We start from the raw sequence: 25,919 nt of genomic DNA, 5'->3' as shown, positions 1-25,919 counted from the left end.
TTATTTTTTAAAATGGTTTTCAGTCATCACTTACACTTTGCACATCCAGCATTTACAATGTAAAATGTCTATTATTTTAGGCCTGGTACATAGAGAAGGTAGTGCACTTGTACATCTAGTGCACTTCGTTTCTGGGATTGGGACCATTCCAGAGTGTCCAAAGTGCGTGATATCTGGGAGCTGCCAACAAGGGTCGAGCCATTATTTCCATGAAGCACGCAACAACAAGCAATAATCACAGCGTGACAAAATAAGTCACTACGAGTCGTTCTATTTATTAATCACTGCACCAAGGACCGGAAGTGGCTGTTTTTTTTTTTATTTAATTTTATTTTCAACTAGAATTAAAAGCTTACCTTTTTGTTTTCAGTGTAGAGAACTAAATTCAATATCCAAGGGTGAAATTATTTTTATTTTTGCAAACAGGTGCGTGTGTGTATATATAATTTACGTTTTATTTAAAAAAAAAAACCCCAACTTTTATTTTGAAGACGCTACTATTAGCGCCTGGTTTTTTTTTCCTCTTGCTTCACACTGACACTCCGCGCCTGTGATGTAAAATATCTACATCCTTCCAAATTTCCGCGTTTTAACTTTCGGTGAGTAGGTTTTGTTTGTTTTTTAATCAACGATTATTATAATAATTATTAATTTTTTTCCCTTCTTGACCGGTTTATCCTCTGTGCATCATTTTCTCTTCTTGCGCGTGCAGTCTTTTGCTCTGTAGGCCTGCAGCTCTTTGTTTCTCTTTCCGACTGCACTTTTTTTGGTCTTTTTTTTTATTCTAACTATTTTTTTTTTAAAGTCATCATTGTGATGATGGACGTTTTTTGGCGTTGATGTGAAACGTTTTAAAGCGGAATTTAGGGTTTATTTGGTGTAGCATGTGAGATTTGTGTTGGACAAATTTAACATTGCACAACATGGTGGTGTCCAAAATCTCCTTACTCCCTAGATAGTGCACTAGATCATTTTTGGCTTAGAACGTCTTTATAGCATTTATACTGCACTGCATGGCTGTATCCGGAATTGCCTACAAATAGTGCACAAAATATTGACTTTTCCTTCCTTCCTTCCTAGTGGACTAGACGCTTCCTATATAGTGCACTACTGTAGTGCAGTTTGGGAGGGGGGAAAAATTAGGCTTCACCGTCTCTGTATGGAACCCAAACCCTTATTACTCCCTACATGGCTAAACCCAAAATGGCTCCCAATGTATATGGGTTTTCTCTATGTGTAGGCTGTGTCCAAAATGGCTCCTTACACCCTGCATAGTGCACTATAATTGGTCTGAAATAAAGGCTTGTTCTAGTGGCACAAACACTTTTTTTTTTTTTTTTTAATTATTCTTATTATGTGGCTATATCTACATTTAGTGAAAAGAAAAAAAAAGATTTTACACCCTGTATAGACAGTGGTTATATCCAAAATGCTACAATTAGCTCGAAATAATGGAAATGACCCAGAATGGCTGTCCAGTCAAGCTAGCTAAAGTGTCCTAGCTAGCTTGATAATGCTAACGCAAAATCAACTGCTTATGATAAAATAATTAGCGCGCTAACTTGAACGTGCGGCGAACAACGATCGTCATAACTAACTAGCATGCTAGCTTGATAATGCTAACGCAAAATCAACTGCTTATGATAAAATAAAATAACTAGCGCGCTAACTTGAACGTGCGGCGAACAACGATCGTCATAACTAACTAGCATGCTAGCTAAAGTGTCCTAGCTAGCTTGATAATGCTAACGCAAAATCATCTGCTTATGATGAAATAAAGTAACTAGTGCGCTAACTTTAACGTGTGGCGAACAACGATCGTCATAACTAACTAGCATGCTAGCTAAAGTGTCCTAGCTAGCTTGATAATGCTAACGCAAAATCAACTGTTTATGATAAAATAACTAGCGCGCTAGCTTGAACGTGCGGCGAACAACGATCGTCGTAACTAACTAGCATGCTAGCTAAAGTGTCCTAGCTAGCTTGATAATGCTAACGCAAAATCAACTGCTTATGATGAAATAAAATAACTAGCACGCCAACTTGAACGTGCAGCGAACAACGATCGTCGTAACTAACTAGCATGCTAGCTAAAGTGTCCTAGCTAGCTTGATAATGCTAACGCAAAATCAACTGCTTATGATAAAATAAAATAACTAGTGCGCTAACTTGAACGTGCGGCGAACAACAATCGTCATAACTAACTAGCATGCTAGCTTGATAATGCTAATGCAAAATCAACTGTTTATGATGAAATAAAATAACTAGCGCGCTAACTTTAACGTGCGGCGAACAACGATCATCGTAACTAACTAGCATGCTAGCTAAAGTGTCCTAGCTAGCTTGATAATGCTAACGCAAAATCAACTGTTTATGATGAAATAAAATAACTAGCGCGCTAACTTGAACGTGTGGCGAACAACGATAGTCATAACTAACTAGCATGCTAGCTAAAGTGTCCTAGCTAGCTTGATAATGCTAACGCAAAATCAACTGCTTATGATAAAATAAAATAGCTAGCGCGCTAACTTGAACGTGCGACAAACAACGATCGTCGTAGCTAACTAGCATGCTAGCTAACTGACAAGCTAACGCGTTGACTGGATGGCGAAATATACTACTTTCTCCGCTTATAATCAAGTAGTTAACGCGTCACTGAAGTTATGTTTTGTCGAGCCACTTAATGGAGTAAAATTAAAATCAATAAACCCAAACTTTTCAAGTCAGAAACGTGGCGTGTTTGGGTTTTTGACGTTTTGCACTTTCCTGACTCGATCGAAAAATCCTGGTTCCTTGTGTTTTCATGAATTTATTAGTGAGTTAGTTCGCTAATTGACTGTGTGTGGTGAATTAACTGCCTAGCTTTTGTCACCTCAGCGTAAATCTTGTGGGACGACCGCAGACGAGTGGCCTACACGTACACCATGGAGTGAGTGAAAACTTGATGAAAAAACTTTATTCATTCATATACATGTATATATTTTTTTTTTCTTTTCAGTGCTGAACATTTGTCACGGTTCCCACAGGAAGAACGTTAATCTGTGATTTCTTTCTGATCATGCTAAAGTTGATCTTGTGGTTACCATGCTGTTAGAGGAAAACAATTAACAGTGATCTGAGCTGGGTTTCTGCGACAGTTGATTATTTTCCAATAACAGCACATCCGGAAGTGCTTTATAGTTCTTATACCACAGTAGTGTTTATGAAAGATCGATGCGCTGTCCGTTTAACTTGTTGTTGAGCGTCGAAAATCAAGTTCGTTTCTGTCCTGTAGTCTTTTTTTTAAATCTCGTTTGACGTCAGTGAGACCCTATCGTGGCTTGTCGTGTTGGAAAATTTAGTCTCAGCTTGATCTGATCCTGGAGACTCTTTCCTTACAGCAAGCGTCACCGTAACAGCGTGGACGCTTATTGAACGAGCTAATACTAATAGAGATAAGGTATTAAACCGAGCTGCTGTTTTTATAGAAAACCAATCAACGTGTCCTGACGAGTCAGAATTACGTTGTGGTATAAATATACAGTGGTGCTTGAAAGTTTGTGAACCCTTTAGAATTTTTTATCTTTCTGCATAAATCTGACCTAAAACATCATCAGATTTTCACACAAGTCCTAAAAGTAGATAAAGAGAACCCAGTTAAACAAATGAGACAAAAATATTATACTTGGTCATTTATTTATTGAGGAAAATGATCCAATATTACATATTTGTGAGTGGCAAAAGTATGTGAACCTCTAGGATTAGCAGTTCATTTGAAGGTGAAATTAGAGTCCGGTGTTTTCAATCAATTGGTATGACAATCAGGTGTGAGTGGGTGCCCTGTTTTATTTAAAGAACAGGGATCTATCAAAGTCTGAGCTTCACAACACGTTTGTGGAAGTGTATCATGGCATGAACAAAGGAGGTTTCTGAGGACCTCAGAAAAAGTGTTGTTGATGCTCATCAGGCTGGAAAAGGTTACAAAACCATCTCTAAAGAGTTTGGACTCCACCAATCCACAGTCAGACAGATTGTGTACAAATGGAAGAAATTCAAGACCATTGTTACCCTCCCCAGGAGTAGGGTATTAGGCAGAAAAAGAAATTTACCAGTCAAAAATAATATTTTATATAATCCTGATAAGCGCCGCAGGTGCGAAGACGAGCGCCGCAGGCGCGAAGTCCCTCTAGGGGGGTCTGGGGGCATGCCCCCCCAGAAAATTTTTGAAATTTAGACTTCATTTCCTGCATTCTAGGACATTTTCAGGGTGAAATGGCGTGTAATTTTTGATCAGAAATATTGCATATTTTTACTTTGTATTTTTTTCAGTTTCACTCCTGAATGTATCAGATGTATGTATGGTGTTTGATTTGGTAACAAAAGTGAAAAGAAAATAAACAACAATGAATTGTATATAATCTTTTGATCTAGTTACAGTATTTAATAAAAAAAAAAAAAACCAACAGTATTCTATTTTACCATACCCCAATGAACCCCCCTTGTTAATCAATGTATCACACATACCTTTTCTGTCTTTTTGTGGAAAAACGAATCAGTTTTTGTCACATTCAATTTGGGGCGTTTGTTGGGATTCATCTTGATCCAGAAGAGTGAGTCAGCAAAAAAAAATGCGGTTCTCCCGCCAAGAAAGAGGAAACTACAACGCAGGGTGTTTGGCAATTTTCGACCAATCAGAATTCGCGATTTATTCAGTCCGCATGTTACAAGATTCAGTGCGGGCCAAAATGGCGGAAACGATGAAATATTCTGATTTTTCATTTCAAGTTTTCAGTATTTTTCGTATTAAACTGTGTTTCTTACGATTTGTAAATGATGGCGGAACCACACACGGACTGGCCATCGGGAGTAGCGGGAGTTTTCCCAGTGGGCCGGTGGTTCAGTGTGGGCCAGCGGAGAAAAAAAAAAAAAACAGTTGCGCGCTGGCCTTTAATATGATAAGCAATGTTAACAGTTTCTTTAACAAACTGTTAACATTGCTTATCATATTAAAGGCCAGCGCGCAACTGTAATAAGCAATGTTAACAGTTTGTTAAAGAAACTGTTAACATTGCTTATCATATTAAAGGCCAGCGCGCAACTGTTTTTTTTTTTTTTTTCTCCGCCGGCCCACGCTGAACCACCAGCCCACCGGGAAAACTCCCGCTACTCCCGATGGCCAGTCCGTGTGTGGGCGGAACATAACTGGATTTATCGGATGACATGTGGGAGTATTCATGTGCGAAAATTTTCGGCATTATCGTCCGTTTCAGTATCCGTCTGTGTGTATACTTGCCCGTTGAAATCGGCAATCGCCCGTCAAATTTACGGGTGGACGGGTCTCTGCCTAATACCTTACCCAGGAGTGGTCGACCAACAAAGATCACTCCAAGAGCAAGGCGTGTAATAGTCGGCGAGGTGACAAAGGACCCCAGGGTCACTTCTAAACAACTGAAGGCCTCTCTCACATTGGCTAATGTTAATATTTATGAGTCCACCATCAGGAGAACACTGAACAACAATGGTGTGCATGGCAGGGTTGCAAGGAGAAAGCCACTGCTCTCCAAAAAGAACATTGCTGCTCATCTGCAGTTTGCTAAAGATCACATGGACAAGCCAGAAGGCTATTGGAAAAATGTTTTGTGGACGGATGAGACCAAAATAGAACTTTTTGGTTGAAATGAGAAGCGTTATGTTTGGAGAAAGGAAAACACTGCATTCCAGCATAAGAACCTTATCCCTTCTGTGAAACATGGTGGTGGTAGTATCATGGTTTGGGCCTGTTTGGCTGCATCTGGGCAAGGATGGCTTGCCATCATTGATGGAACAATGAATTCTGAATTATACCAGCGAATTCTAAAGGAAAATGTCAGGACATCTGTCCATGAACTGAATCTCAAGAGAAGGTGGGTCATGCAGCAAGACAACGACCCAAAGCACACAAGTCGTTCTACCAAAGAATGGTTAAAGAAGAATAAAGTTAATGTTTTGGAATGGCCAAGTCAAAGTTCTGACCTTAATCCAATGGAAATGTTGTGGAAGGACCTGAAGCGAGCAGTTCATGTGAGGAAACCCACCAACATCCCAGAGTTGAAGCTGTTCTGTACGGAGGAACGGGCTAAAATTCCTCCAAGCCGGTGTGCAGCACTGATCAACAGTTACCGCAAACATTTAGTTGCAGTTATTGCTGCACAAGGGGGTCACACCAGATACTGAAAGCAAAGGTTCACATACTTTTGCCACTCACAGATATGTAATATTGGATCATTTTCCTCAATAAATAAATGACCAAGTATAATATTTTTGTCTCATTTGTTTAACTGGGTTCTCTTTATCTACTTTTAGGACTTGTGTGAAAATCTGATGATGTTTTAGGTCAGATTTATGCAGAAATATTGAAAATTCTAAAGGGTTCACAAACTTTCAAGCACCACTGTATGTGGAAATGGCTCCAGCTGTTTCCTAAAGTCAACAAAATGTTCAGTGCGATTATTTTTTTTTTGTTTTTTGTAAATTAAATATCGATTTTTAGATTAGGAACGCAGGTTGGTTTGTGTCACTTACTGCTCTAGCTGTTCCCCAAGCCCAATGGCCAGCAACGTGACCAATAAGACGGACCCCCGTTCGCTGAACTCGCGCGTCTTCATTGGGAACCTGAACACCATGTTGGTGACCAAAGCCGACGTGGAGGCCATCTTCAGCAAGTACGGTATGATCGTGGGCTGCTCCATCCACAAAGGCTATGCTTTCGTCCAGTACTCGAACGAAAGGAACGCTCGAGCCGCCGTGGCCGGAGAGGACGGGCGCATGATCGTCGGACAAGTCTTGGGTGAGAACGTACCCTGCACTTTTAGTTTGTACTCATGTTATTTATCAATCTTTTGAGTCGTTAGGGTTAGAACTGGGTTTCACACCCACGGGATCATCGTGAAAATCCAGTTTAAGGTGAATACCTTCGTCTTAAAGGTCCCATGGCATGAAATTTTCACTTTGAGGTTTTTTAACGTTAAAATGAGTTCCTCTGACCTTCTTAAGTCACCCCAGTGGCTAGAAATTTCGTAATGTGTAAACCAAACTATGCCCAACATTTGAGAATGGCGCGTCAAAACGGCGCGTTGATAAACTCTTCCCTTTGCTACGTCAGCAAGGGAGATGATCCCCACGCCCCCCCCTCTGGATTCCCACCCACTGTATGGATTGCCCGCCCAGCTCAAAAGTTGCCACCGAACATCGAAATTGCGCTGTACATGGATGTGACAACACAGAAAAGAGTCTGCTGACGGGAGAGCCCCTGAAGACGCAGTGGCTTAATTTTATTTACTCCAATAATACGCCGTCGAGTCTACCTAAGACGGTGTATGTTTGTCGGAAGCATTTTCCTGATGAATGTTTCCACAACTTGGGACAGTACAGGGCAGGTTTTGCACATCAACTGTCACTGAAGCCTGGGTCCGTACCAAGCATCCCTGCCGCATCAGCCACAAACACCGAACAAGCAAGTGTATAACTGTTAAGTCGTTTTGCCGTGTTTTAAAATCGGTGCCACGTTAGCCTTGCAATGGCTACATTAGCTGTGCAGCTAACCGCTTCCTGCAGTTAGCCAGGTACTCTGCGCTACAAAACCAAAAAGCATGCAGCATGCTCTGTTATAATAGCCAATCAAAACAGTTTTTACAAAGACACCCACATTCTTTTTTTTTTTTTAAAGTCACTCGTTCATTTAATTTGTTGAATTTATTTTATTTCCTCGCGTCGCACCTTAATGACGTCAGCGCGCGGTATTTTTCCCTTCGCGGTTTGTTCCTTCTCTCTCGCCATAGTAAGACACCCACATCCGCTTGTTCTGACCCACTGGAGGTAGCGTCACAGTGCTGTTAGCCAATCAGAGGTAACACGTTTACGTGTCATGAATATTAATGATAAGACCCGCCTCCATGCTTCTCATTAGCAAAACGACGCATTGGGAAAAGCGCTGAAATGGGGCTTTCTCCCAGGAGGCTATATCTACGTGCCGAGGGTTCATTTTGAGAAAGGCTGCGGATAGAACATCCGGAAACCTCCACGAGCCCGTTTAAAGCATCAACAAACCACCATGCCATGGGACCTTTAATAGAGGAGAGGAGAGGAGACTCTCCCAAGCCCCAGACTTTACAAGTTTAATCGAGCCGTCTGCTGTAGCTAGCTAACGTTTGACACGATGATTTATTTATTTTTGAGTAATGCTACTCAGTATACGCAAGGATCGCTAACTTGACGCAAGAGAATACATAGCGAGTTTGCGTTAATGCCTGAAATGTTACTTCGTTCACTTTGCGTTTTTATTTGTTACATTCGGTAGCTAAATTTTAACGCCGTGCACATTGTTTTAATCTTGAATTAATCGCTGTTTCCTCGTACTTTCAGATATCAACCTGGCAGGCGAGCCCAAACCTCACCGATCGAAAACGACCAAACGTCCAGCAGGAGATATGTACAGGTACGGCTCGGCTCGGCTCGACTCGACTCGTCCTCGTTTCTTGGTTTGAAGCTGTTGCGTTCTCATTATTTGTTGTTGTTGTGTTACAGCAGCTCCACATTCGAACTCGACTACGATTTCCAGAGAGATTACTACGACAGGTACAGTGTTTCCTGGTTCTTTTTATTATCGTGTCCGTCACGTTTTTTCCTCCAGATGTATACATGCAGCTCAGAAATTTTTTGCATAAACCCTTCCCCCTTCTTCAGGATGTATGCGTACCCGTCCCGTGTGCCGCCGCCTCCTCCTCCACCCCTCTCCCGCGCCGTCATTCCCTCCAAGCGAGCGCGGGTCAGTCTGAGCGGAGGAGGAAGCCGACGCACCAAATCCAGCTTCTCCTCTTCTTCCAAAAGCAGCCAGCGCTCATCATCACGGGCCAGTCAGTATTCCGTTAGCGCATTCGTCATAACCGTTCTATAGTCACGTTAATGCATCGTCTTCGTTAATCTTTATGTAATTTAAGTGAATTTTTTTTTTTTTTTCTCTGCTTTTATGCTCCAGTTAAAGCAGATGATCTTCAGACCATAAAGAGGGAACTGGCTCAGATCAAACACAAAGTGGATTACCTTCTGGAAAGTTTAGAACGCATGGAGAAAGATCACAGCAAGAAATCAGGTCCCGGCTCCTCTCACCTCCTCGTTTATTTATTTCCCCACCCGTTATAACGTAAATTGCTTTCTAAAAAGGTGAATGTGAACGTTCCCGGAGCCAGAATCTCCACGGTTTATGTTCATATATTCGATATTTCGTCCCTTTTCAGAGAGTCAAAATTTTAAAACCTCAAATTAACGTGCGCCAAGATGGTTTTATTAGTAATTTTTGGATTTTTTTTTTTTTTTCCTTCTTTCTTCTCTGGCTGTAGAAGGGAAGGTGGTGAAGGCGGAGGTGGGTGAAGTCTCTCAGCAGCACTCGAGCAGTAAGAAGGAGCGCGAAAGAGAGGAGCAGGAGATCAACGACTCTGAAGAGGAGGGAGATCTGCTGGAGGAAGAGGAGGAGGTCAGAATGCTCTCGGTTCTCCACACACACACACGGTCATGATGATGGAGTGCGAGTTTAGCAGCCACTCAAGGTTCTTCATTTATCCTGAAAAGAAATATTTGCACCTTTTTTTTTTTTTTTTTTTTTTTTCGCCAAACGCTCCTATCAAACCCAAGCCACTCAGGTTTATAACAACCCGAGTGTCTCGTCAACGCAACGCGTCTTGAATCAAAATGAGCACGCTAATATATAACCCTGGGATTTGGAGCTGCGCTGCCATTACATCGACCTTATCCACACCACCTAACCAATCACAATCCAGAATCCAACAGCACGCCCATATATAGTAAAATACGCTCGTAATGGAATGTACATTTTTATTTTTTGTGTGGGGGGGGTTCCTTCTGATTTGATGCACACTCGTCTGTTTTAGGCGAAGAGTATCGGAGGCGAGAACGAGGAAGAGGACGGTGAAGAGGAGGAGGAAGGAGAGCACGAGGAAGGCGAGGACGACGGCGACAGCGTAAACGGCGACGACCCATAGACTTATTTTATTTTTCTCTCTCTCTCTCTCTCACACACACACACACACACACACACACACACACACACACACGAAGCACCTCAGCATCCAGAGTGAAGAAATGGCAGTCTGGACTTCGTTAATTAAAAAAAATAATAATAATAAGTCTATGGAGAACACAGAATGTAAATGAACACACTTTTTTCTTATGAAGCAAATTTTAGTGTCGTCTGTCCGAATAAACGGTCGGTGCGTCGTTACTGTTCTGCTTTTAAAATTCTGATGTTTTAAATGCTGCGTATTATTATTATTATTATTATTATTGTTGTTTTTTCCCCTCATTTGTTTGTCTGCTCAGTCAGCAGTCGTGTGTGTGAGACGTTTTCTTTCTTTATTCCCCCAAACAACTCCTGAGGAAACTGTTCTCTCTTTTAAAAAAAAAAAAGATTATCGAATCCATTAGTGTCTGTGCCCCCCCCCCCCCCCCCCCCCCCCCCCCCCAGTGTATACAGTGGTATGCAAAAGTTTGAGCACCCCTGGTCAAAATTGCTGTTACTGGGGGCGTCGTGGCTCAGGTGGATAAGGCGCCATACCATAAATCCGGGGACCCCGGGTTTGATTCCGACCCGAGGTCATTTCCCGATCCCTCCCCGTCTCTCTGTCCGGCTCATTTCCTGTCTCTACACTGTCCTATCCAATAAAGGTGAAAAAAGGCCAAAAAAAATCTTTAAAAAAATTGCTGTTACTGTGAACAGTTAAGCAAGTTGAAGATGAAATGATCTCCAAAAGGCGTAAAGTTAAAGATGATTCATTCCCTTTATATTTTTAAGCAAAAACAATGTATTTTCATCTTTTATATTTTCAAATTGACCCGAAGCAAAAATGTTTGGGCACCCTGCATGGTTCGTACCTAGTAACACCGTCTTTGGCAAGTATCTCAGTTTGTAAACACTTTTTGTAGCCGGCTAATAATCTTTCAGTTCTTACCTGAGGGATTTTCACACATTCGTCTTTGCAAAAGGCTTCCAGTTCGACAAGTTTCCTGGGCTGTCTTGCATGCGCTGCTCTTTTGAGATCTATCCACAGATTTTCAATGATGTTTAGGTCAGGGGACTGTGAGGGCCCGGGCAAAACCTTCAGCTTGGGCCTCTTGAGGGATTCTATTGTAGATTTTGAGGTGTGTTTTGGATCATCGTCTTATTGTCGGACCCGTCCTCTTTTTAACTTCAACTTTTTTACAGATGGTGTGATGTTTGCTTCTAGAATTCGCTGGTATTTATTCGAATCCATGCTTCCCTCGACCAATGAAATGTGCTCTGTGCCACTGGCTGCAACACGACCCCAAAGCATGATCCATCCACACCCATGCTTCAGAGTTGGAGAGGTGTTCTTTTCCTGGAGTTTGGCCCCCTTTTCTCTCCAAACATACCTTTGCACATCGTGACCAAAAAGATCTATTTTGATTTCATCAGTCCACAGGACTCGTTTCCAAAATGCATCAGGCTTATTTAGATGTTCATTTGCAAACTTCAGACGCTGAATTTTGCGGCCAGGACGCAGGAACGGTTTTCTTCTGATGACTCTTCCATGAAGGTCATATTTGTTCAGGTGTCGCTGCATAGTAGAACAGCGCACCACCACTCCAGGGTCTGCTAAATCTTTCTGAAGGTCTTTTGCAGTCAAACAGGGGTTTTTATTTGCCTTTCTAGCAATCCAACGAGCAGTTCTTTCAGCAAGTTTTCTTCATCTTCCAGACCTCACCTTGATCTCCACTGTTTCTGTTAACTGCCATTTCTTAATAACATTACAATCTGAGGAAACGGCTACCTGAGAACACTTTGCTACGTTCTTGTAGCCTTCTCCTGCTTTGTGAGCGTCAATTATTTTATTATTCAGAATGCGACGGAGTTGCTTAGAGGAGCCCATGGCTGTTGATTTTAGGGACAAAGTTTGAGGAGTCGGAGAATTTATACAGCTTTGAAATATGCGACCTTTCCTAACGAAGAATTTGAACAAGCCACAGCTCAATAAGCTAATTAAGGTCTGGAACCTTGGTAAAAGTTACCTGAGAACTCAAAATGTATCAGGGTGCCCAGACTTTCACGTGGTGTTCCTTTTCTTTTTGTCCACTCTCCAATTGTACAAAACAAAAATAATACACAAATCTTGCTGAAAAGAAATGTCTCATCTTTACCTTTATGCCTTTCGGTGATCAGTTCGTCTTCTGCTCACTTAACTATTCACAGTAACAGGCATTTTCAGTAAGGGTGCCCAAACTTTTGCATGCCACTGTATGTTCATCTTTACATGCCTTTTTTTTTTTTTATATCAGTCTTGTTCAAGATGAATAAAATCACTGAATTTCAATAAAATGGTCAAAGTCTTGTCTTCTTGGCTCTCAGCTTGAATGAAGTTAGAGTTGTGATCTTTTTTTTTTTTGGTGAAGGAAGTGAAATGAATTCGAAAAGAAATCAAGGTTAAGATGGTGCTTGGTCATGGATCTCACTCTTTATCTTGGTGAAGCTTAAAGAAGATGCAACTTCAGATGGCTAAGGAGAGAAAGAACCAGACTGTTGCTCAGTGGTCCAAAGTCCTCTTTTCGGATGAAAGTAAGTTTTGCATTTCATTTGGAAATCAAACTCCTAGAGTCTGGAGGAAGGTAAAGAATCCAAGGTGTTGGAAATCCAGTGTGAAGTTTCTGCGGTTTGATGATTTGGGGGTGCCATGTCATCATCTGCTGGTGTTGGACCACTGAGCAACAGTCCAGTTCTTTCTCTCCTTAGTCCAGGTGAAACACTTCTGGCGATGTCTCTGATTCAGGAATGGCTTGATATTAGGAACGTGACAGTTGTAGCCCTTTTCCTGAAGATGTCTGTGCGTGGTGGCTCTTGATGCACTGGCACTAGCCTCAGTCCACTCTTTGTGAAGGTCTCCCAAATTCTTGAATCGACTTTTCTTGAAAATCCTCTCATCCCTGTTGTTTGTGCACCTTTTCCAGCCAACCTTTTCAGCAATGACCTTCTGTAGCTTATCCTCCTTATGGAGGGTGTCGATCGTTTTCTGGACAACTGTCAGGTCAGTTGCGTGTACTGAACTAGACATGGTGTTTATACGATTTTACTTAAATTTGAAATGACATATTCTAAGAATTTGAGATTTCTGATTTTCATGCTCTGTAAGCCATAATCAAAATTAAAACCAAGAAAACCTTGAAATATTTCACGTTATGTGTATAGAATATATGAAAGTTTGTGAAACACTGAGTGAGAGAGGGGGTGAGGAGAAGAGCAGTCTAGAGCTGTGGAAGCAGAGACCGCAGAACCAGACCACCAGTCAGCCGTCCGACTTCGTCTGCAACACTTGTGCCAGAGGCTGCCATGCGAGGATCGGACTACTGAGCCACATCAGACGCTGCTCTCAGCAAGTTTGAATCAACCAAGGCGCAACCATTGTCTCTTGAGACAGAAGGATGCCAGCAACGACATATGGAAGTTTACCTTTTTGAATTAAATTATGAAAAAAAGGAACTTTTTCACACTATTCAAATATTTCGAGATTTGCTAGTGTATTTAACTATAGAGTGGCAGCTACAATTATCGACAGCTTTTCGGATTTACCAGTAAAAAACAATTTTAAAGGTGAGTTCCAGTTCCAACAGTTATTATTGGTTAATCAATCAACCAGAAGACCCGTCCCCCCACCCACCCTTTGATCTTGTCGTCTGATGACGCAGCTCGTTACCTGAGATGGAAATTATTATTATTTTTTTTTTATCACGATCAGCAATTTTTCAGAAAACCCAGATGTTATGATCGCAAGTAAGCATGGTGGAAAGATCATGGACATGTTTTTACTGATCAAATTCACCGACATTTCATGATCTATTTTGTTCCTTACTCTTTCTTTTGACAGCCGCCATTTTGTATCTAAACGCACATTTGAGAAGTCACGTGAGTGAGGTGTCGATAATAGTGATCACTTTCACCGGTGTCCACCATTATCGACACCCTGTGGAATTAAGTGACATTTACAACTGTTATGGATCGATCTTTGTGTAACATTGTTGAAGTAGAACAAGTACTTTTAAAAAATAATAATAAAAAAGTGCTGTGATTTATGATAATTTTTTTTTCCTGATTCATAACAGAATGGAATGTTTATAGAGTATTTGGAATCCGATTGCAATAAATAGAATTAAATTACTAGCATATAAAAATTATGACGTGCTTGAAAGATTCAGATTTTTCTATTCCAGTCAGATTTTTTTTTTCTTTGTAGTTTGTTATAAATATCGACCACATATTCCAATATCAGTAGACGTTTTATATTTTGGTTCGAGGAATGACATGCGACCTTTGACCTGGATTTTCACGTGGTTACGATGTCAATCGCCGGTTGACATTTATTGGTAAACGACAACAAATGATGAACAAAATATGATCTACGCAAATAAAAGTGGAACGACGATATTTTCTGACACAGGTTCAACCTTATCAGTTCATTTGTTTCGAAACATGAGAATTACTTTCTTATTTACGTAAACATCAGCATCGATATACTTATATAAAAGATAGTTTGGACTAAATATAAGTCTAAAACAAATTTTAAATAAAAACTACAACCCCAATTCCAAAAAAGTTGGGACACTGTAAAACATCAGTAAAATCAGAGTGCGATAATTTGCAAATCATGGAAACCCTATATTGCATTGAAAATAGTACAAAGACAACGTATCAAATGTTGAAACTGAAAAATTTTGTTTTTTGAAAAATATATCCTCATTTTGAATTTGATGTCAGCAACACGTTTCAGAAAAGTTGGTACGGGGCAACAAAAGGCTGAAAAAGTTGTGTAATGCTAAAAAAAAGTAATTTGGTTAATTGGCAACAGGTCAGTAAAATGACTGGGTATAAAAAGAGCATCCCAGAGAGGCGGAGTCTCTCAGAAGTAAAGATGGGGCGTGGTTCACCGCTCTGTGAAAGACTGCTTGGGCAAACAGTGCAACAATTTAAGAATAACGTTCCTCAATGTAAAATTGCAAAGAATTTGGGGATCACATCATCTATGGTCCATAATATCATTAAAAGATTCAGAGAATCTGGAGAAATCTCTGTATCATTTAAAATGGACTGTGGCAAAGTGGAAAACTGTTCTGTGGTCAGACGAATCAAAATTTGAAGTTCTTTATGGAAATCAGGGACGCCGTGTCATTCGGACTAAAGAGGAGAAGGACGACCCGAGTTGTTATCGGCGCTCAGTTCAGAAGCCTGCATCTCTGATGGTATGGGGTTGCATTAGTGCGTGTGGCATGGGCAGCTTACACATCTGGAAAGACACCATCAATGCTGAAAGGTATATCCAGGTTCTAGAGCAACATATGCTCCCATCCAGACGACGTCTCTTTCAGGGAAGACCTTGCATTTTCCAACATGACAATGCCAAACCACATACTGCATCAATTACAGCATCATGGCTGCGTAGAAGAAGGGTCCGGGTACTGAACTGGCCAGCCTGCAGTCCAGATCTTTCACCCATAGAAAACATTTGGCGCGTCATAAAACGGAAGATACGACAAAAAAGACCTAAGACAGTTGAGCAACTAGAATCCTACATTAGACAAGAATGGGTTAACATTCCTATCGCTAAACTTGAGCAACTTGTCTCCTCAGTCCCCAGACGTTTACAGACTGTTGTAAAGAGAAAAGGGGATGTCTCACAGTGGGAAACATGGCCTTGTCCCAACTTTTTTGAGATGTGTTGTTGTCATGAAATTTAAAATCCCCTAATTTTTCTCTGTAAATGAGACATTTTCTCAGTTTAAACATTTGACATGTCATCGATGTTCTATTCTGAATAAAATATGGAATTTTGAACCTTCCACATCATTGCATTCCGTTTTTATTTACAATTTGTACTTTGTCCCAACTTTTTTGGACTCTGAGTTGTAAATCCCATGTACAACAGGTTCTAGCATACTTTTACTTGGGGACGTGTGGGGATGCCATCAGGGGGCAGTAGTTCTGATGTGTCTAACCCTAAAACCCTGATGATGTCATTCTTTTCTTTGCTACAAAACTCTGAGAAGAAGGAAGTCGAGCTTCCAGAACAGCTTCTCCACCATTCCTCTTGCGCTCTCTCTCTCTGTCTTTCTCACCCAAGTCTGTTTTTCCTTTCCCAGCTTGATCTACTCAAACACTACAGGTATGGTATGATTTCTGGTCTTATCTTATCATCTGTTAGGGAAAAGTTTTGTGCTTTATGTTCAGGATGATGTTCCAGAACACAACCATTAGAGTGAAGCTGTTTTTGAAGGCTTTGACCAAGACAAAACCAAAAGAAAACGTGATAGATGATATTGTTTGAAGCCTTTGACAAGTTAGTTAAGTTTTGTTGTATACACACCCTTGCAAATAGACATTTTGCACTGTTTTATCTCAGCGTTGCATAACGGTGTGGGTGACGTATGAGTTGTCATGTCTTGCCAACACCAAGATTGTTTTTTTTTTTCAGGAGGAGTTTTCCAGAAATGAGGCATTCTTGTGCACAGTCGTGTAACTTGTGGTTCATAATCCTGCAGAAACCTGTACCCTGTACAGTTTGTTGCTTTTCTTTCCTGCTCAAACATCCTTGTTTACTCAGGAAGGGCTCTTTTTTTTTTTTTTTAATAGGTGAAGTTTAAACACCTTTCAACTTCAGACAACTTGGATGCGGGGGATTTTATACGTTTTTGCAGTTTCTGTCTAACAAGACAAGCTCTGTGTGGGTGTTTTTTTCTGTCTTACTCATCTTCAGGGAAGAAAAAAAAAGTGTCACCTGATTTCCAAAGAAAGGTGGAAGTACAACCATGTTCTCTCCAGTAACAGATTAATAAAATATATGTTGGGTTAACACATTTTTGTAGTTTTAGTGTTGGAAAAAAGTGACCATTTTAAGATTTTTTTGAGTGCTTAATGGCTTCCCAGTTTGTGGAATCACTTGGTAACCAGTTCAGTGCTCTGGGTTTGGCTGATTTAACTGTGTTTCTGAGGAAAAGTGGACCTAACTGACTGACTATATAAAATTTATTTGCTTGCTAACTAAATCACCCAAATCCGACACTACCGTCCAAAAGTTTGGGGTCACCCAGACAATTGTGTTTTGTTTTCCATGAAAAGTCACACTTTTTTTTATTTCCCACCATAAGTTGTAAAATGAATAGAAAATATAGTCGAGACATATTTTTCTGGCCATTTTGAGCATTTAATCGACCCCACAAATTAATGTGATGCTCCAGAAACTCAATCTGCTCAAAGGAAGGTCAGTTTTATATCTTCTCTAAAGAGCTCAACTGTTTTCAGCTGTGCTAACATGATTGTACAAGGGTTTTCTAATCATCCATTAGCCTTCTGAGGCAATGAGCAAACACATTGTACCATTAGAACACTGGAGTGAGAGTTGCTGGAAATGGGCCTCTATACACCTATGGAGATATTGCACCAAAAACCAGACATTTGCAGCTAGAATAGTCATTTACCACATTAGCAATGTATAGAGTGGATTTCTGATTAGTTTAAAGTGATCTTCATTGAAAAGAACAGTGCTTTTCTTTCAAAAATAAGGACATTTCAAAGTGACCCCAAACTTTTGAACGGTAGTGTAGCTTAATTAGCTTCTTCAACCATTTCAGTCTAAATACTCCATTACCACCAGATGGTAACAACCATGAGTCAGTTTTTATGGATGAAAGTAATAAATATTGACCTTCTGTACACAGGTCAGCCCATAAGAACATTAAAATAATCTACAAGCAGCTCATTAACACGCCCATTAGGGCCCTTAATTACCTCAGTGAGCTAACTAGCTTCTAAAGGAAGCATTTAGCTCTCACGCTGATGCTAGCGTATTGAAACAAATTATTTCAGGATTTTTACAAACATTTTATTTTATAGTGTTTATTTTATGTAACCACTTGCGATAGTGCCAAGGAGGTTGTTTTCTGTAGCGCTTTTTTTTTTTTTTTTTTTGGTTTGTTTGTTAGCAACATTACGGAAAAAGTTATGAACAGATTGCTCTGAAACTTTTCCCAGAGGTGCGACTGGGCACAAGTAACAATCCGTTAAATTTTGGCGGTGATCCGGATCACCTTCTGGATCCCGGATTTTTTTTTTAAAGGATTCTTAGCGGAGGTCTGCGCTCTTCGAGTGCTTTTCTAGTTATACTTGGATTTGCTAGCTATTATTGCTTTGCTAACATACTCCAAAGTTAGCTAGCTCTGAATGGGGCGTGGCACACGAAGACCTGCTTCGTTTAGCAGAAAACCACGTGACTGATGACGACAAACGAGGCCTCGGTTGTGATTCGCTAAAAGGTTAATTACTCCCGGAGCTCACTAGCGACACCTAGTGTTAAGACATGTACAGCATGCTTTAATTTCGACAACACATCAGTGTTCTGTCGCTTTGCATTATTATTATTATTATTAGCATGGACTTTGCACAATGTTCTATTTTTGAAATAATGGTTATAATTAGTGTTTTTGATGCCAACTCTGTTTTTCTCCGCTCACACAGTTCCTCTGTGAATTCATGCTTGGTAGCCTGTGAGTAAAAAAAGTGTACACAAACATAAAGAGGGGTAACGTCTGCGTTTTTGTTCCGTGCATGTGTAATGGGACTGCAGGCATACCAAACAAACCGAGGCCTCATCTGTTACCCGTCATGTAGTATTCTGCTAAATGATTCGAAGTAGGGCTTTATCTGCCGCACCACCTTATGCTTGAGACATACTTCGGCGCCATCTCCGTCACTACTCATCTCATCTCATTATCTCTAGCCGCTTTATCCTTCTACAGGGTCGCAGGCAAGCTGGAGCCTATCCCAGCTGACTACGGGCGAAAGGCGGGGTACACCCTGGACAAGTCGCCAGGTCATCACAGGGCTGACGCATAGACACAGACAACCATTCACACTCACATTCACACCTACGGTCAATTTAGAGTCACCAGTTAACCTAACCTGCGTGTCTTTGGACTGTGGGGGAAACCGGAGCACCCGGAGGAAACCCACGCGGACATGGGGAGAACATGCAAACTCCACACAGAAAGGCCCTCGCCGGCCCCGGGGCTCGAACCCAGGACCTTCTTGCTGTGAGGCGACAGCGCTAACCACTACACCACCGTGCCGCCTCCGTCACTACTAACTTGTGTAAAAGCAAGCACGTGTCTAAAGCTAGCTAGCTTTAGACAGAAGATATCAAAGCGAATTTGATTCACATGATAAACTTTGATGGAGGAGATGATCATGTGATTTTTATAATGTGAGGGAATTAGTGTGTGTTAAAAACCATACTATTAAAGAGAAGTGTTTAAAAAAAAAAAAGGATGTTGGCGCCTGTGCGTTTGCGGGGATTAGCTTAGCTTAGTTTAATCCACATTAAAATGTTCTCGAGAGGAAGTCATCTTTCTCAGTGAAAACCCTGATAACGTCTGTATCTTGTTTGTGTGTGGGTTCCCCCCCCAGGATGCCTCTTGGTGGTGGAAACAAGTGTGGCTGCTGTCAGAAGGCCGTCTACTTTGCAGAGGAAGTTCAGTGTGATGGACGGCATTTCCATAAATCATGCTTCCTGTGTAGTGAGTTCACTTTTTGAACGAAACAAAACTTTATACCAGTTCTTATTGCTTTTAATTTTCCATAACAGCAGCTCTGACAGCAGCGCAGGTTTTTAATACATACAGTACGCTGGTTCTAATTTATCGTTTCTATAGCAACAGCTCATTCACAGGGACTTGTACAGCGGCGGATGATGAAAATGATAATCGAACGCTGACAAAAGATTTTCAAAAGTGTTATTTAACAAAAGATATCATGATTGATGGGGGTAAGTTTTTGGTAGAAGTCTCCAGTATTGGTGCTTTGTAACAGTTGGTACAGTGGTGCTTGAAAGTTTGTGAAGCCTTTAGAACGTTCTATATTTCTGCCTGAATATGACCTAAAACATCAGATTTTCACACAAGTCCTAAAAGTAGATAAAGAGAACCCAGTTAAACAAATGAGACACTTGGTCACTTATTTATTGAGGAAAATGATCCAATATTACATATCTGTGAGTGGCAAAAGTATGTGAACCTCTAGGATTAGCAGTTAATTTGAAGGTGAAATTAGTCAGGTGTGAGTGGGCACCGTTTTATTTAAAGAACAGGGATCTATCAAAGTCTGATCTTCACAACACATGTTTGTGGAAGTGTATCATGGCACGAACAAAGGAGATTTCTGAGGACCTTAAAAAAAGCGTTGTTGATGCTCATCAGGGTGGAAAAGTTTACAAAGCCATCTCCAAAGAGTTTGGACTCCACTAATACACAGATTGTGTACAAATGGAGGAAATTCAAGACCATTGTTACCCTCCCCAGGAGTGGTCGACCAACAAAGATCACTCCAAGAGCAAGGCATGTAATAGTCAGCAAGGTCACAAAGGACCCCAGGGTAACTTCTAAGCAACTGAAGGCCTCTCTCACATTGGTTAATGTTCATGAGCCCACCATCAGAAGAACACTGAACAACAATGGTGTGCATGGCAGGGTCGCAAGGAGAAAGCCACTGCTCTCCAAAAAGAACATTGCTGCTCATCTGCAGTTTGCTAAAGATCATGTGGACAAGCCAAAAGGCTATTGGAAAAATGTTTTGCGGACGGATGAGACCAAAATGGAACTTTTTTTGGTTTAAATGAGAAGCGTTATGTTTGGAGAAAGGAAAACACTGCATTCCAGCATAAGAACCTTATCCCATCTGTGAAACATGGTGGTGGTAGTATCATGGTTTGGGCCTGTTTTGCTGCATCTGGGCCAGGACAGCTTGCCATTACTGATGGAACAATGAATTCCGAATTATACCAGCGAATTCTAAAGGAAAATGTCAGGACATCTGTCCATAAACTGAATCTCAAGAGAAGGCGCGTCATGCAGCAAGACAACGACCCTAAGCACACAAGTCGTTCTACCAAAGAATGGTTAAAGAATAATGAAGTTAATGTTTTGGAACGGCCAAGTCAAAGTCCGGACCTTGATCCAATCGGAATGTTGCAGAAGGACCTGAAGCGAGCAGTTCATGTGAGGAAACCCACCGACATCGCAGAGTTGAAGCTGTTCTGTACGGAGGAACGGGCTAAAATTCCTCCAAGCCGGTGTGCAGGACTGATCAACAGTTACCGCAAACGTTTAGTTGCAGTTATTGCTGCACAAGGGGGTCACACCAGATACTGAAAGCAAAGGTTCATGTACTTTTTGCCACACAGATATGTAATATTGGATCATTTTCCTCAATAAATAAATGACCAAGGATAATATTTTTGTCTCATTTGTTTAACTGGGTTCTCTTTATCTGATGTTTTAGGTCATATTTAGGCAGAAATGTAGAAAATTCTAGAGGGTTCACAAACTTTCAAGCACCACTGTAGGTTTTCTGCTGCAGTAAAGTCTTTGTCTTGGTGTGCCTGATTTGGTTAGTTCTGGTTTGTTTTTGTCTTCATGTTCTCTCTTGAAGTTAATCTGTTGAAGGGATTATTTATGACTGATGTAACATAAGCGATAAGAGGAACGAACTCTTGTGGACATTCCACAGCAATAAACGGATTTTAAAGTGTCCTTAAAAAAAAAAAACTAAAAATTTGCCAAATTGCCATGGTATCAGAAATAAAACATGTGCTTCAGGGTGGTAACAGTAACTCCACTTCATCACTCCACCATGTAGTCGATCGTTCATCTACAAGACGACACACAATGTCTTATTTCTTGCGATTTGCCTGGATATCGGTTTCGTTATTGTAACCTGTACTGTTTTACTTCCCTAAAACACGACCTGTTGATCAGCCTCATGCTTCACTTCCCTCTGTGATGCACATTTGGTGCCTTTAAGTATGCAAGTGAGCAGCTATTCCGTAGCGCGTTATTGCAATACAGTAGAAATGTAAAGCAGCTCCAATGGCTATTCTTTGGCGCCACCTACTGATGGACTGCGGATCACTTTTAGTGGCTCAAGGTCCTGCATTTTGGACACTTGAGATTGAGCGCGCCCAGCTTGATCTTATCAAACTCTCCAGACTTCTAAACATGTTCTAGAGGTCACTGGTCACAGTGTATCTTCGATAACGCACAACACAATGCCTTGTGCAATTAGGTTTTGCTTGATGACGCAACACGGGGAATGTGTGAGGAAATGTGCTTGTTTATCCACTGTTTGCTTGGGGACTTTTAAGGACATAAAGGGTCTCTCGTAAACCTGCTCTGGTATTTATCTTGCAAAATGTGAGTGTTTCAGGATGTGCTTGGAATGCAGGAAGTTGCTCCATCCTCCTTATTTGGAAGAATCCCACACTTTAGCAGAACTGCAAACTACAGGGATGGGCAATATGGTAAAAAGCGTATCGTAATACTTAAATTAACTTATCGAAGAGTGGAAGTTCATTTCCCATCTTGATGTGACGCTACCGTAACTGCTCAAGTAGCTAAGCTACTGTAAATACACTAAAAACTAGCATAGCTGCTTGAGAAGGCCTACAACAGTACAAGCAAATGGGTTCAATGGCTTAAGTAATAGAACTCCTGGAATAGGGTTAGATACTAATAACCATTGGAGTAGAGTACATGCACTAACAAATGAGCAAACCTACAATAAAAATAATTGAAATACTGCATGTGCTAGTAACTTGCTAGCCTTCCAAGCACTTAAGAATGGACTAAAATTAACTGATGGAATAGCTAGCTTACCGTGCACATGCTAACTGACTAGCAGACCTGCAATAAACTCGCTAATGAATGCGTTCACAAAAATAACTGCTGGAGTTGCTAGCCTACCATTAATAACAAATGGGTTAAATACTGTCACTGTCGTAATAGCTAGCATACCATGAAGACACGAAGTTCAATACAGGAACTGCTGGAGTAGTTAATCTGCTACGGTGGCCCTAATAAAGGAGTTAAGAACCATAAAATCCAGAGTCTTCAGCCCACTATAAAGGCACGAGGTTAAATACCGTAACTGTTGGAGTAGCTAGTCTACCGTAAATTCACTCTCAAATGGGTTAGAGTTCACATTATCGTTAAAAAATGCTAACGTCTACATTGCTCTGCTGTATAAAGTTGTAAAGTCTGTTAGTCAAACACGAAACAGTTTTAACACTGGATTTTTATTTATTTTCTTTCCATATCATGAACTCCGTCTTCTCCTGGTATCAGCGGTCTGCCGGAAGAACCTAGATAGCACGACTGTGGCTACCCATGAAAACGAGGTCTACTGCAAGTCCTGCTACAGCAAGAAATACGGCCCAAAAGGATATGGGTACGGCGCGGGTGCTGGGACGCTGAGCATGGACAAAGGAGAGTCTCTGGGAATCAAACATGAAGTGTGAGCTGTTTGTTTAAAAATTTATTGCCCATTCTTGTCAATCTGAAAGTTTAGCTCGGTAGCCTTGTACGTCCTCCGGTTTAAATTTCTGTGTTTTCAGTGATCTGCCGCACCAGCCCACCAGCAACCAGAACACGTCCAAGTTTGCCCAGAAGTTTGGCGGTTCTGATATGTGCCCTCGCTGTAGCAAATCTGTGTACGCAGCCGAGAAGATCATCGGAGCAGGAGCGGTGAGTGAAATGGACGTTATGTCTATTGTTCTCAGAACCCTGCTATTTAGGCAGCGTTTATAAGTGTTAAAAATCAGACATTAGCTGAATTACCATGTACCATTGTTCAATTATAGTTATTGACAGGATTGTTGCGAAAGTAGCTAAATGGTAACAGAGGTAATGGAGAACCGAAAAAATTCAGACCCAGTTTGCCTGTTGTGCCTGGTAAAGTAGGTGTGGCATCTATGCCTCTGGAGGCGTGGCCTCTGGGGGGGCCTTTGTGTGTTGGTGGTGGAGAAACTTTTCGCCACCTAGTGGCAGGAATAAGTAACTAAGAAAAACCCCAAGCCAGATAGAAAACTGAGATATTGATGGATCTAATTTAAAAAAAAAAAAAAAAATTTTGGAGGAAAGTTTAGAAACGTAAGTCACTTTTTTTTTTTTTTGTCCTCCATTCTCTCCAGTCATGGCATAAGAGCTGTTTCCGCTGTGCTAAATGTGGGAAGGGGCTCGAATCCACCACCATGACGGACAAAGATGGAGAAATCTACTGCAAAGGTATGATGTTCTCTATTGTAATATTAACACTCATCATTCATAAATGCAATATTAGCATGTGTATATAATGGCGGAAAAAAAACCCACTTTAGAGCGTAAGATGTTTCCTGCTGAGTAGAAAACATGCCTTGTGGTGTAATTCACGTTAAAGTAAGAGCCGTCTTTATTTTCTGGAATGTTTTTATAATGCCTTTGGAGGAGCTCTTGAGTTAATTTCCAGAGCTCATGATTTTTTTTCTATTTTAAGTTAACGGTAGTGTACAAACCCAGGTGAGAAAAATGACCTTCACTGTTGGAGTAGCCTGCCTACTGGGGGGAACCCACTAACAAATACCGTAAATTCTGTAGTAAAATGGACTACAGTAACTGCTTTAGAAACTTACCTGCATTTACCATAAAACAAATTTTAAAAAATAGAATTATTATTTTTTCCCGGGTCCAAATACTGCGCTCTGATTGGCTGGCGAGTGGGTCCGTATCCTACAATATGGACCCCGGTTATGGACCTCTGGCGACTCGCTTGTTCACAGCAACAAAAAATATAGTAGCATTTTTTTTTTTTAAGATTTATTTATAAGATTATCAAATCTTAAATTTTTGCCAGCATTTCTCAGGAAAATGGCATTAATTTTACATCATGGATGGCGATAACGACAGTCTTCACAGTGAAAGAGTTTTACGACCCTGAGGAAGAAGAAATAAACGTTTCAGGAGAAAGCTAAAAACCTGTAACTGTTGCTAACGCCGAGCAAAAACATGGCTGAATGACTCAATTTTGTATAAATAGGGGACTACATAGGCGGCAAAATGTAGTGTTTTTTTTTTTTCCTGCCATGGAAGTGCACTTGTATACCGAGGAGGAAGCCATTTGCATTACAGCCGTGAATGAGGATTCAAAATGGCGGCTCGGCTTGGTTTTCCCTTTCGGGCGCCCTCATTTTCTGTTAGAATTTGGTAAAGAAAAAAATATATTATTTACCAGCTTAAGGTCGGTCCGTATGGTGAAAATACCGTGGCCTCGCTCAGTACTTTCAAGACCTCGGTCATGGTATTTCACCATACGGACCTCCCAGCTGGTAAATGATGTATTTATGTAGCACTACTTCTGTATTTATTGCATCCTATCATCCAGGAAATATGGTGTGTGTATATTAATGCCATAATTTTGTGTTCCACACAGGTTGCTATGCTAAAAGCTTTGGGCCAAAAGGGTTTGGGTTTGGCCAAGGAGCTGGAGCTCTCGCTCATTCTCAGTAAAACGACGACACCAAAACCTTTCTATTCCATACGCATGAAGCTTTTCACTGCATGCACGAATATTTACAGCAGCTTAATTGTTTTTTGACAAGTCAGTTAGCTAGCTATCTTTTTCCTTACAGTTTAAATACGCTAGCTAGGATTACAACAAAATACGGTCATTGAACAATGTTAACGAAGTGTAAACTGCTTGCTAGCTAGTTGATAGCATCAGTAATGGTATTAATAGTGCTAGCAGACTAGCATTACATGTTGAAAGCAAATAGCTAGCTTGGTAAGGTAGACTTTAAGCTTTTCATAGCTATGAAACTTGTGGCATGCAATTTGTGGTGTTGAGAAGAAGGGGAAAAAAAACCCTGCCATGATGAGTCAGTGGTTTTGCAAATGGTGGAAACAGATGGAAATAAAATAATTTCACTGAATTTTCGACTCGTGTCCGATTAGGGCTTTGGGTATTTGCATATTAATAATTTTCTATAAAATGGTTGACATTTCATCCATAATTCACATGCATTTTAGACAAA

At 40.8% G+C, this 25,919-nt stretch overlaps 2 protein-coding genes across 6 annotated transcripts; both read left to right on the top strand.

Annotated features, from left to right (window-relative positions):
- Positions 1–490: 490 nt before the first annotated feature.
- LOC132891158 (heterogeneous nuclear ribonucleoprotein C) lies at positions 491–12,364 on the top strand. 3 transcript variants are annotated; one of them, XM_060928640.1, is made up of 9 exons: positions 491–599; positions 2,878–2,929; positions 6,561–6,805; positions 8,380–8,452; positions 8,542–8,592; positions 8,701–8,870; positions 8,993–9,106; positions 9,354–9,487; positions 9,903–12,364. In XM_060928640.1, exons 2-9 carry the CDS (start codon positions 2,925–2,927, stop codon positions 10,011–10,013), a joined length of 903 nt encoding a protein of 300 aa, XP_060784623.1. In that variant the 5' UTR covers positions 491–599; positions 2,878–2,924; the 3' UTR covers positions 10,014–12,364. The 3 variants fall into 3 exon arrangements, with proteins under 3 accessions (XP_060784623.1, XP_060784617.1, XP_060784612.1); XM_060928634.1 differs by having other exon boundaries at positions 6,549–6,805; positions 8,545–8,592; XM_060928629.1 differs by having other exon boundaries at positions 6,549–6,805.
- A 3,703-nt stretch (positions 12,365–16,067) lies between these two features.
- Positions 16,068–25,817, top strand: LOC132891141 (cysteine and glycine-rich protein 1-like). Of its 3 annotated transcripts, none has more exons than XM_060928619.1 (7): positions 16,068–16,193; positions 16,503–16,751; positions 19,490–19,599; positions 23,200–23,368; positions 23,469–23,598; positions 24,045–24,138; positions 25,319–25,817. In XM_060928619.1, exons 3-7 carry the CDS (start codon positions 19,491–19,493, stop codon positions 25,393–25,395), a joined length of 579 nt encoding a protein of 192 aa, XP_060784602.1. In that variant the 5' UTR covers positions 16,068–16,193; positions 16,503–16,751; position 19,490; the 3' UTR covers positions 25,396–25,817. The 3 variants fall into 3 exon arrangements, with proteins under 3 accessions (XP_060784602.1, XP_060784594.1, XP_060784586.1); XM_060928611.1 differs by having other exon boundaries at positions 16,503–16,822; XM_060928603.1 differs by lacking the exon at positions 16,503–16,751.
- Positions 25,818–25,919: the final 102 nt, after the last annotated feature.

The sequence above is a fragment of the Neoarius graeffei genome, chromosome 1 (assembly GCF_027579695.1).
Source record: "Neoarius graeffei isolate fNeoGra1 chromosome 1, fNeoGra1.pri, whole genome shotgun sequence".
In the NCBI taxonomy this organism is placed as follows: Eukaryota; Metazoa; Chordata; class Actinopteri; order Siluriformes; family Ariidae; genus Neoarius; species Neoarius graeffei.
The sequence above is the reverse complement of the archived record's forward strand: the minus strand, read 5'-3'. Positions and strand labels throughout refer to the sequence as shown.

What these genes read in the sequence shown, in the direction of transcription:
- LOC132891158 (XM_060928629.1), top strand. An exon ending in GCGCTCATCATCACGGGCCA is followed by an intron (nt 8,871 to 8,992) that starts GTCAGTATTCCG and finishes TTTATGCTCCAG; the next exon opens with TTAAAGCAGATGATCTTCAG. An exon ending in AGATCACAGCAAGAAATCAG is followed by an intron (nt 9,107 to 9,353) that starts GTCCCGGCTCCT and finishes CTCTGGCTGTAG; the next exon opens with AAGGGAAGGTGGTGAAGGCG.
- LOC132891141 (XM_060928603.1), top strand. Translation starts at nt 19,491, where the DNA reads ATGCCTCTTGGTGGTGGAAACAAGTGTGGCTGCTGTCAGAAGGCCGTC. An exon ending in CTGGGAATCAAACATGAAGT is followed by an intron (nt 23,369 to 23,468) that starts GTGAGCTGTTTG and finishes CTGTGTTTTCAG; the next exon opens with TGATCTGCCGCACCAGCCCA. An exon ending in AGATCATCGGAGCAGGAGCG is followed by an intron (nt 23,599 to 24,044) that starts GTGAGTGAAATG and finishes CATTCTCTCCAG; the next exon opens with TCATGGCATAAGAGCTGTTT.